This window comes from Anolis carolinensis, unplaced genomic scaffold (genome assembly GCF_035594765.1).
Source record: "Anolis carolinensis isolate JA03-04 unplaced genomic scaffold, rAnoCar3.1.pri scaffold_9, whole genome shotgun sequence".
Lineage (NCBI taxonomy): Eukaryota > Metazoa > Chordata > Lepidosauria > Squamata > Dactyloidae > Anolis > Anolis carolinensis.
In genome coordinates, this window is record NW_026943820.1 from 27,791,192 (window position 1) to 27,803,204 (window position 12,013).

General features: G+C 43.5%; 1 protein-coding gene across 2 annotated transcripts in view; it reads right to left on the bottom strand.

Moving 5' to 3' along the window:
- Window positions 1–12,013, bottom strand: part of hydin (HYDIN axonemal central pair apparatus protein) — a 160,276-nt gene that overhangs the window by 114,665 nt on the left and 33,598 nt on the right. For both annotated transcript variants that reach the window (XM_062961682.1, XM_062961683.1), the window contains exons 14-20: window positions 11,059–11,297; window positions 10,464–10,564; window positions 8,025–8,160; window positions 6,350–6,514; window positions 4,481–4,633; window positions 3,489–3,727; window positions 1,184–1,451 (exon numbers count right to left, since the gene is read on the bottom strand). In XM_062961682.1, coding sequence (XP_062817752.1) covers window positions 1,184–1,451; window positions 3,489–3,727; window positions 4,481–4,633; window positions 6,350–6,514; window positions 8,025–8,160; window positions 10,464–10,564; window positions 11,059–11,297 — 1,301 coding nt within the window. The remainder of the gene's footprint in view (window positions 1–1,183; window positions 1,452–3,488; window positions 3,728–4,480; window positions 4,634–6,349; window positions 6,515–8,024; window positions 8,161–10,463; window positions 10,565–11,058; window positions 11,298–12,013) is intronic.

Here is a 12,013-nt window from a genome sequence, read left to right on the forward strand (position 1 = left end):
CATTCTAGTCTGCATTGATCAGATCTCACCTGGAATCACACTGTGTCCAATTCTGGGCTCCACAATTTAAGAATGATGTTGACTATAAGATGGAAAGTGTCCAGAAGAAGGCAGCTGAAATGATCAAAGGTCTGAGGAGCATGAATCCTTATGAAGAGCGGCTTAAAGAGCTAGGTCTGTTTAGCCTCAGAAGAGAAGGCTGAGAGGAAAATGAGAGCCAAGTATAAATATGTGAAAGGATGTAATGAGAGAGGAGGTTTCCTGCCCGCTGCCCTGGGGCAATTGGATCAAATCACAGGGAAGGAGATTCCACCTGAACAGAAGGAAGGATTTCATGTCCATAAGAAGAGCCGTTCAACAGTAGAACTCTCTATGATTCTATGACTCTCATATAGCCTTACTTCTCTATAAACCTACTAATATGTATGAGGCCTGGTGGCCAATGCCATCTGTTGGGAGGGATCGGACTGTGCTTTTCTGCATGGCAGAAGGGAGTTGGACTGGATGGCCCTTGGGGTCTCCCAGGATTCTAGGGGTCTATGAGTCTATGTCTATGAGTTTTAATTGTGAATTTTAAACTCCACTGTATGCCGTGTTTTCGTTTTATGTATTTTGATATGTATTTTATGGAGGTATGTTTTAATACAGTAGAGTCTCACTTATCCAACACTCGCTTATCCAACATTCTGGATTATCCAACGCTGATTTTGTAGTCAATGTTTTCAATATATCATGATATTTTGGTGCTAAATTCGTAAATACATTAATTACTACATAGCATTATTGCGTATTGAACTACTTTTTCTGTCAAATTTGTTATATAACATGATGTTATGGTGCTTAATTTGTAAAATCATAACCGAATTTGATGTTTAATAGGCTTTTTACTTAATGCCTCCTTATTATCCAACATATTCGCTTATCCAACGTTCCGCTGGCCCGTTTATGTTGGATAAGTGAGACTCTACTGTACATGTATTTTACGGCATGTTTTAAAATGATTATGTGTTTGTTTATGTTTTAGTAATGCTGTAACTGGCCTTGAGCCGTGAACCATAATAAAAGTATTACTACTACTACTACTACTATCATCATCATCATCATTATGAATTAGTCCATGGTTCTATGGTTCTATCAGACTATGATTCTATGAGTATTTGAGTCTATGGTTCCATGATTCTACCTTGGGGGTGTCGGAAGAGGCCTCCAGCTGCATGTCCAGGCTCTGTCCCGGGGTCAGCTCCATCCTCAGCGGCCGGAGCTTGAAGACGGGGAACTGGGAGTCCACCTTGTCTTGGCGGGAGGGACCCTTGCCCTTGGTGCTGGGGCCAATGGCGGGCAGGCTGGCCGGGCGCAGGCGGAAGGGTCGGAAGCCTTCGGTCATCCAGTAGAGCTGGTGGGTGCGGCGCCCACGGTTCGTGATCTGGAAGCGGTAGAAGCAGGGCTCCAGGCTGGGGGGGCACAGAAGGGCAAAAGTCACTAACATGGTGGCGACGGAGGGAGAAGCACACTTTTACTCATTGAAAGGATTGGTACGCCACCCTGACATATAAATACTTATATTGACATGAGTCTAATGTGCCACCAAATCTAATGCACACCCTCATTTTCAAAACCCTGAAATCGAAAAAAGTATTTACTGGCAAATGTAATGTGCAAAAAGCAGAAAAAATGCACTCTTTGTCATTTGGCCAAAATAGGTGTGCTTTACAGTGGTTGAACGCTTATACAGTAGAGTCTCACTTATCCAACATAAACAGGACGGCAGAACGCTGGATAAGCGAATATGTTGGATATAATAAAGAGGGATTAAGGAAAAGCTTATTAAACATCAAATTAGGTTATGATTTTACAAATTAAGTACCAAAACATCATGTTATACAGCAAATTTGACAGAAAAAGTAGTTCAATACGCAGTAATGCTATGTAGTAATTACTGTATTTACGAATTTAGCACCAAAATATAATAATAATAATAATAATAATAATAATAATAATAATAATAATAATAATAAAAACTTTATTTATACCCCGCCACCATCTCCCCAACGGGGACTCGGGGCGGCTAACATGGGGCCATGCCCAGAGCAATACAATATAATAAAATAAAATATAAAAACAACATATCATAACACAATTAAAACAATACAATGGATAATAATGTACATTACATCAAGAAGTCAAAGAAACAGTAAAAACAAGGGTGGGCTGCATGAACACAGAGATAAAAACGCGGGGTGAGAAATATCACGATGTATTGAAAACATTGACTACAAAAATGCATTGGATAATCCAGAATTTTGGATAAGCGAATGTTGGATAACTGAGACTATACTGTAATTCCTTTTTTTTTAAAATGAAAGTATTAGAACACCAGAACTTTCAGCATTGGAAAGAAATAATAGTAATAATAATAATAACTTTATTTTTATACCCCGCCTCTATCTCCCCAAAGGGGACTCAAGGCGGCTTACATGGGGCCAGGCCCGAATAAAAACAATAACAATATAAAACACAATAGACAAAACAATTTAAAGCAAACATGAAATAAAATTCAGTGAAGACCAAACGCATTTCAAAGCCTGCAACCACAGAAGGACATTATAACAGGCAACACCACATTGGCCTTTACCCAAAATTTTTCAAAATTGTGGGATGACTGAGGCAGCAGCTTTATCAATGACTCTGCCTCCAGCCATTCATAAGTCCAATGTGCCCAGGGAGGACATGTGAGTACACAAAGTAACAAAATTTGAAACATTTTCTGTTCCTGATTTGAAAGTGTTATTTCTGTTTAATTGTGCAATCCTTATTTTGAAAGTTGTCATAACAATCCAGAAACTTTGTTTTTGTGGCTGCCACAAACTAGCTTGAATCGTCTGAGACGCTATCATTGCAAAACTAGAGCAAAATGTGCTATAGCAGGGTGTTCCTTCCGCAAAGACAAAAGTTTGGGCAGTTTAATAAACTTTCCCCATGTTTTTATGACAGAACCAATTAGGAAATGATATTGATAACCCAGGAACAAAAATGGTGTTACATAGCGATCAGTACTGAGCCAAAGATAGGAAAATATTCCCCACTACCAGACCCTGAATTCCATGAATGCCTGAACAGACAAGTATAACACTGGCATGGGAAAACGTTGGCTCTCCAGGTGTTTTGGACTTCAGCTCCCAAAATTCCTAACAGTCTATCGGCTTTTAGGAATTGTGAGATTTGAAGTCCAAAATACCTGGAGGGCTGAAGTTTGCCCATGCCCGTGCCCATGCCTGGTTTATCGGTTGGTTTACTATGTTTTATTGTTTTTATATGCTTGTTTTAGATGTTCACTCTTTTAAATGCATTTGATACTGTATTTTATGCTTCACTGGGCTTGGTCCCCACGTGAGCCGCCCTGAGTCCCTTCAGGGAGATAGGGCGGGATACAAAAATAAAGTTATTATTATTATTATCATCATCACATGCCAGGAACCCCAAGGCTGTACCAGAAGTGAGGCCCCAGATCGATGGCTGGTGCAAAGGGCTTGTCGGTGACGATGGTGGTGCCGATGCCGGCAGCCTGGACGGGGACAATGTTGGACGTGCTGTCCTCAATGGCCAGATGGACCTTGTCCTGGAAGAGCACCGTGTCGTTCAGGTGAGCAATGAGCGAGAGTGAGACCTCCGCCTCCGGAGGGACGATCCCACTGCTGGGCTCAATCCGCCACAGTGAATGGGGTCGGGCCTGCAAGACAAGATGAGAGCAAGTTTTATCCTCCAGCGGAACAACGGGGTCTGATCTGGTATTTTAGGAGAGAGAAAGAGTAGTTCAGTCAGTCAGTCAGGTTCTTCCTAAAACTGTAGTTGGAAAATAGAAGGAACTTCAAGTAACCTCAGAAACAATCTAGATCTTCTCAGTGAGTTTTTTTTTTATCATGTCAGAAGCAAACTGAGGCAAGTCACTCCTGATGTGAGAAAATCGGCCATCTTCAAAGATGTTTCCCAGGGACACATCCTGCAGGGGTCTTCTCTCATTTCCCCACAGGGGAAGCTAGGGCTGACAGATGGGAGCTCACCCTGTCTCGCAGATTCTAACCGCCAACTTTCAAGTCAGCAGTCCAGCTAGCACAAGAGTTTAACCCATTGTGGCTCCCACAATGAGGTGGAAGACCCCCAATCAATATGTGATCAAGTCAAGGTTAAAAAAAATATATCTTCAGAGAAGGACAATACCTTCTGAATAACTCTTGATACGTTCTTTTGTGAGACGGTCGCAATTTTTATCCTTGAGATTAGTAACTTTTAATTATGTTTCCTTTTATCTGTGACTTCCTCTTGTTGTATATACATGTGTTGTGATTTTGTTGTATGTGTGTGTGACTAACTTATGGCGGTTCCATCTTAGAAGTTTCTTAAGCGGCCATTGCCTTCCTCTGAGGATGAGAGAGAGTGCGGTTTGTGCCCAGAGTCACCCAAGCAGATCCCAAGCTCCACTCACCATCTGTGCCTCAAACGGGGCCGGGATGACTGACTGGTTGGCGAGGAAGAGCACCCGGGAAACGTCTTGCAAAACTGGGATGCTGCCGAAATCCAGCTCAGCAGGATACACGTACACCACGGGGCCTTCACCAAAGGTCACCAGCTGGAGCTTCTGATTGACGGGAGGGAGGAGGACAAAGATGGAGCATGAACGTTGGACCACAGCTGTTGGGCGAGCATCCCCCCACCCAGGAACCTCCACAGATATATAAACCTTCCTTGCTTAGTTTCTCCATACCTCACAACCTCTGAGGATGCCTGCCATAGATGTAGGAGAAACATCAGGGGAGAATACTTCTGGAACTTGGTAATACAGCCCGGAAAACATACAACAACTGTTGGGAAATCATCCTGGACTACTCAAGTCCAAATGTAGTTAGATAGATGACAGAGTTAGCCTAGACAGGCTTTACTGTGTTTCATTCTATCCTGTTTACGTCATATCCCTTACTTTGAAGTTAGTAGAAATGTGAATCTTTAGGGACACTAACTTCCCATTGGTCAGAATGTCTTTTATGGCCCCAATAAACTGGACCATGTGGTTGGAACCATTTTGGTTCACGCTTCTCCCTTTGTTCTTCAAGCTAACAAGAAGCATCTCGCCATCTCTCCTGGCAAGATGTAACTATGTAGATGTTTGTTATTTTTCCTTTCTTATTTTTCCTTAGAAACCAGTCTATAGTAATCTAGACAGCTCCCAAGCCTTTCTATCTACACTGGAGTTCTTTTTACCTGAATAAATACTTTTTGAACTTTTATTGAGACTCTGCAGTCCATTGCAATCCTAAAAGGCTTCTCTTGCTCGCCAATGTAAGTAACTGTTGCATTTGAAAGCTTTGCTTTTTGCTACTCTGCTGATTTTGGTGGAATCTCCCCCATGGAGGGTTAAATTGAGTCTAACCGCTCAGAGATTACCACAACAACAACCCTTCCTGTTTCTGCTTCCATCCTGAAGCTGGGAAGGCCTTTGATCTCACACACAGTCTTTGGGGAGTTCAACATAAGGAAGAGGGAGCAGGCTTGTTTTCTGCTGCCCTTGAAACTAGGACTTGGAGCAACTGATTAAATTACAGGAAAGGAGATTCCACCTGGACATTAGGAAGAACTTAGGAAGGACCATACGAGCTGTTCAGCAGTGGAACTCTTTGCCTTCGAGTCTGGTGGAAGCTCCTTCCTTGGAAACTTTTAAACAGAGGCTGGATGGCCATCTCAGGGATACTTTGATTGTGTTTTTCTTGCATGGCAAGGGGTTAGACTAGATGGCCCATGTGGTCTCTTCCAACACTATTATCTTATGATTCTATGATAACAGAATGAACTCAGAACACTCTGTAACATGATTTTCGTTCCTGGGTTATCGATGCCATTTCCTAATTGGTTCTATCATAGTGTGTTAAACTGCAAAAACTTTATCTTTGTGTGATCTCCTGCAACACATTTTGTCTAGTTTTTCAATGAATATCTCATCATTGAGTCTCAACCAATTCGACCGAGTTTGTGGTAGCCACAAAACCAATAAAGTTTCTGGAGTAGAACTACTACTTTCAAAGAAAGGATTGCACAATTAAACAGAAATAACACTTTCAAACCAGAAACAGAAAATATTTTCAGACTGTTACATAGTGTAATGAGTTGCTCTTGTTGCTCAGGTTACATTTAGAACTGGGCTAAGGAACAGGTGGGCACTGGCTGGCCATTCCCCTTCCAGATTACGTGCACATCTCGTCCTCTTCCACCACCACCACCACCACCACCACCTGGTGCCACCCAGCCAGAGCCCACAGTCAATCAGTCAGACCATCAGTCCAGTCCCACAGAAGCCACTCACCAGAGGAAGGTCTTGGTCCCCAAAGATGGCAACAAGGGCTGTGACCTCCTGCCGCCCTCTTTGCTGGACCTCCAAAGTCAAGGGGATCTCCACCGTGGAGCACGGCTGGATGATGCCACAAGGCACGGGGCTGGAGTGCAAGATGGCTGGGGACTCCGCAGGCTCCTGCGAGCAGAGAAGAACAAGGCTGCCTTAACAAGAGTCCACCGGGTGTTTTCCAGCTCTGAAAACACTACCTTTTCTAGTAAATATTTCCTGACTTTTTCTTGGCCTCGTGTTCACTTTATGTTTGCTGTACTTTATGTTTTGCTAAAGTAAAGCAGTTTTCATTTACTTACCAGTGTTTTAAGACTGTTCTTGAAAGACAAAACAGGAAAATAAGCTACTCTGCTGAATACTTTTATGGTGAGGGACTTTTGTTATTAAGCTCATTCGCCAAACAAACACCAGAGTCAAGACAGTGACTAATGAACGCCACCCAGAAACAGGAGGCCTCCAGGCAGCAAGCAATCAATGCCCAGTTATTTTATTTCATGTCAAATATAATAATAATAATAATAATAATAATAATAATAATAATAATAATAATAATAATAACAACTTTATTTTTATACCCTGCCCCATCTCCCCAAAGGGACTCGGGGCGGCTTACATGGGGCCTGGCCCAATAAAACAAACAAATAACAGTAACAAAGCAATAATAATAATAATAATAATAATAATAATAATAATAATAATAATAACAACTTTATTTTTATACCCCGCCCCATCTCCCCGAAGGGACTCGGGGCGGCTTACATGGGGCCTGGCCCGATAAAACAAACAAATAACAGTAACAAAGCAATAAAACAATTATCCCAGTAAAAAACATCAACATCAATAAAAACAATCATTAAAATCAACAAGCAGGATACAGTGTTAAAAACAGGAGACTAATTCGTATATCCCAGGCGAAGTGCAAAGTGTTACGAAATGGGAAAAGGAAATTTCACAGTTGAATGGACAATAAAGTGCGGTATAAAATGGCAAGACAACAACAATGGGACTATTATGGAATGGACAGATAGATCAAAAGCACTGCATAAATAAATAAGTTTTAAAAATTGATAAAATAAAGAGATCACAAGTTGCTAGATAGTTTTAGACCAAAAACTGGCAACAGCGACTGCATTGTCTGTAGCTTTAAACAGTTCTTCCTCTGCACATGAGGCAGGGCATTGTGTGTAAGCATACAGATGCTGAATTGTTTGTTCTGCGCCTAGTGAGCACCACCCAGGCAAAGGATGTAATAAATAATACAAAGGGAACAAAGGCCAGGCTACTTCTATGCAGATGCCCTCACTAGTTGACTATGCAATCTTCATGGTTACTCACATGCTAATAGGCAGATCCCACTCAACACTTGTAAATTACACTTGCTCAATCCTCACACTTGTTTAATAGACAGTGGTTCTTTCCTCCCACCCTAGACATTATTCCATAGGTATATTATAGACTCCACTTGCTTTGCCACCACCAGTTCTTCTGAAGATGCCAGTAGGCACAGGTGCAGGCGAAACATCAGGAGGAGAAAATGCTGCTAGAACACATTGGCTGTACAGCCCAGAAATCACACAATACCCCACTGAGCCCAGTCGTGGAAGCCTTCAACAAGACACAGAAGAATGAGACCCACCTGGGGAAGAACCCCATAGCACCCGAGGAGGTCAGAGTCGTTGACAAGGGTGATCATGCGCTGGTATGGAAACCTTAGGAAGCAGTGCCCGAAATTCATAATGGGATCGGCCAAGCACAGCGGAGGGGTCAGGCACCTAGTCAAGGACAGAAGCAGACAGACAGAGACAGAGCTTGCTTCCAGCTCTTCTAGGGAGGCAGGGTCAAGCCTGCCTTAATCTGCTAAAGACTTGGTGTCTTGTCTTGCAAAGCCAGCCAGGAGCAATTACGATCCAGAGGCCACGAAGAACTCTATTGCAAGGGGAGCCAAATCTGGACCATGCAAATGGGTCTCAGTCGCAGCAGAGACTCATTCATGTGCCCCAAATGGTTCTCAAGAACTTCCCTCTCTGATTCAACACCCTTTGCAATCAAAACTCTGACCGTTCTGCCTTCCTTGTATGGGACAAGCCAGTGTTGTGATTTGGACCAGCATTCTCAATATTCTGGGAACAATCCTGGGTTCAAGGGCCAGAGGTTATGCTCACTGAGGAAGGGCTCTCAATTGCAAGGTATGTGAGATGGCATTTGGATGTATCAACAGAAAGAAGGAAGGAAGAGGGTCATTTCTCTGGCAGAGAAAAGCAGGATCTATTGTATTTCCTAGCCAGAAGAAGAAGGTCAGTTTGCTGTCAGGGAAAAAGAGCAAGGTGGAAATATTCCAGACGAGACAGCTGCCCTCCTTCAGACAAGTCAACTGCTTGGCCTGACGTCAGCCTGTGTGTCCCGTGCCCTTGCCAGCCTTTCAAGGGAAACTGGCCTCCTCTTGCAGACCCAGACAGACAGATGTGCGCAGGCACATGACAGCAGGCAGGTCTCTGTTGGAAGTCACAGCCGGCTGGAGAGGAAGGGACAAAATGCCCACCTGAAGTCGTTTTCCTCTGCCGGAGAAATGGCCCTCCTGCTTCTCCAAGCAATGACAGGTCCTTCTCGCATTTCACAGCTCATGCTATTCAGCTGTAATCTGATTCCATTCCACTCAATACCCCTTCAAAAGCCCACTTCCTTCATTACTCAGCACAGGGTGAAGAGGGTCACGATAGCGGGCAGCATTTGAAGGAGGCACCCTTATCCCCACATCACTTCCACCCATGTTGTCACTGTCTCCCACTTATGCCAGCCTTATGCAAGATTTGTCCAGAGAAGGTCTGGCACCTTGGCCTTCCTTGGAGGCTGAGAGAGAGTGACTTTCCCAAGCGACCCAAGGGAAGGCTGCCGGGTGGATGGGTTGTTTGGGCTGCTCTGAGCTGGCCTCTCTTGAGCAATTAAGGCTCAGTTGGCTCCAAGGGATATTTAATTTTTTATATATATCATTTTCATTTTAAATTTTTATCAGACTGTGTTCTTAGCCACCTTGAGTCCCTATTGGGAGAAAAGCAAACTAGAAATACAGATGATAATGGTAATAATAATAATCATAATCATAATCATAATACACACAGTCCTAAACGCTTAGGAAGTGTTCGACTTCTGATTTTGTGATATGAAATCCAGCATGTCTTTCTTGTTTGCTGTGTCATACAATAAAATAATAATAATAATAATAATAATAATAATAATAATAATAATAATAATAATAATAATAATATCCTATTTGCTTGAATGTAATGCTCACCTTTGGGGGCTAAATGACCTCTCCAAATTTAGGGTGAGATTTGTGTCATATGGTCATCTTAGTACTGATCCCAAGACAAAGGGGAGCTGTCCCCGGAACTTCTATTTGAGGGACGGCATCTTTAATTTAATTGCCATAGCTCAATGCTATATAATGCTGGGATTTGTAGTTTGGTGGGACATCAGCATTCTTCGACAGAGAAGGTTCAAGGCCTTGTGAAACTACAGGCCCCAGGAGTGCATGGCATTGAGCCTGGGGCAGTTAAAATGGATTCATCCTACAGCATAAACGCACCCCAAGATTTTCCTTTCTGTTGCTGAAAGCTATGGTGTTCTAACACTTTTGTTTTTAAAGAAGGAATTCTAGGCGGGCAGCAATTCTAATGGGCAAATTAAAAAGCGTGCCCTTTTTGCCGCTGGACATTATATAATCACCAGCAAATACTCTCCTTTTTTTGGTTTCAGGATTTTGGAAATTGTGGTGCGCATTAGATTCGATGGTGCATTAAGACTTGAGTCAACATGGGTGGTAGCATTAACAATAGTAATTAATAAATAAATAATAATAATAATAATAATAATAATAGTAATAATGGCTTCCTGAGGTAGCTGATCCTGAAGAGATCATAGAAGCCCCTCTACATGATCCCATGGGCAGAGTCAGATGACAAGAGGCAAGTAGGGCAGAAATGCATCTGAGACACATCATCTGAGACACAGAACAGGAAGCCAGAGGTGAGGTCCTTGCTTTGGGACAAGATAAGAGGTTTAAAAAAAGCCATTTTACTTTGCCGTGATTGGGAGTGCCAGGACGTCTTCCCCGCTGCCCTTGACGTCCACCATCAGTGCCGTTTCGTAGCTCTTCACCGTGTTGGAGCACAAGGTCACCTGCCATGGGAAGGAGAAGCAGAGAGTCTGGTGACAGGAAAAGGGGGTCTCAGAACGCATTCTCTGGAGCACAGAAAGTGAGGTGAAACCTTCTAAACAGGGGCGCAGATAGCAAAGGAAGCCACACAGGTGTATTAACCCTTCCCTATGCTATCCAAAGTTTACATATATATTTGGTTATAATTTTTAAATGTCCCTGTTCTGACTTACATACAGATTCAATTTAAGAACAAACCTACAGAACCTCTCTTGTTCATAACTTGGGGACTGCTTGTACTCCTTCTGTAGACACAGGTCCCATTGACTTTGTAGCCCAGATTATCTACCTCTGGGTCATTTCACTAAATGCTATTGCATGTGTGGTTAAAAAAGGCTCCATTCCAGAAAAAGAAAGTACTAGCAAACTTGGGGGTCGTCTGGTGGAAATCAAGTCTGGCAGAAATGCCAATTCCTGGCATTTGCAAGGAAGAAAAGAGTGGCCTTCAAGGCCCTACCTGGATGTCCATGGCTCCTTGAGGGCGGATGGTCCCGTAGCTGGGCGAGATGGAAAACTCCTTTGGCTTTAGCCCTCCCAACCCTGCCTTCCTCCTCCACGACGGCCGGAAAATGTCAGTGGCCTGGTCTTGGCTGGTGACACTGGGCAATCCATTGCCATCTCCTGGGACCCGGAGGTTGAAGGTCAAGGGCACCAAGGAGGTGTTGCTGAGGCAGCAGGACAGGGAACTAGGGAAGCCTAAAATGGAGGTGGAAGGAGGCCATTCATTGGGGATGGTGACAGGAAAGGCTCCAAAGGGCCACCTCACCCAGGTAAAATTCTTGTTAAGGACCTGACACAGAATCTCTCTTAATTCAGCCACTCGTAGTCAAAAAAGCAGTCCAGAATCACACACAGCAAGCAGTCCAACAAGGGCAAAGTATACAAAGAGTCCAGAGTTCTTTCCAAAGCCAAGCAATCTCACCAATTCAAGTCGTAGTTTAGAAATGTAGTCTAGACACCAAAGTCAAAGTTTCATCCAAGAGTTCACCAATGAGATCCAGCTGTAACAATTCCACAACGTTGCTCCCAGCAACTACCAACTCCAGCCTCCAGCTATTTATGCCACTTTCCCCTGTTGGCCCTCCTCTGATTGAACCCATTCGATCTCCTCTGCTGAATGATAGCATCAGTCCTTAATTGCAGTCTTAATAGTTGGAAGGCTTCTGCTCTGCTTCCTAGGGCTCCTGATCCTGCCCTAACTGTGCATCCTTCCTTCTCTGAGGCTCCTGGTCCTGCTCTTCAGGGGGAGATCCCTCAGTCTCAGGCTGATCAGGTGCTGCTCTCTGCTTGCCCCTGACACAGATGCTGGGTGAAGCAGCAGCCCGTCATCTTCTTCCCCATCACTAGCCCTGACAATTCCCCCACACTGCAAGCCACTCTTATCCCTTTAGTGGAAAGCCCATTTCATGGTT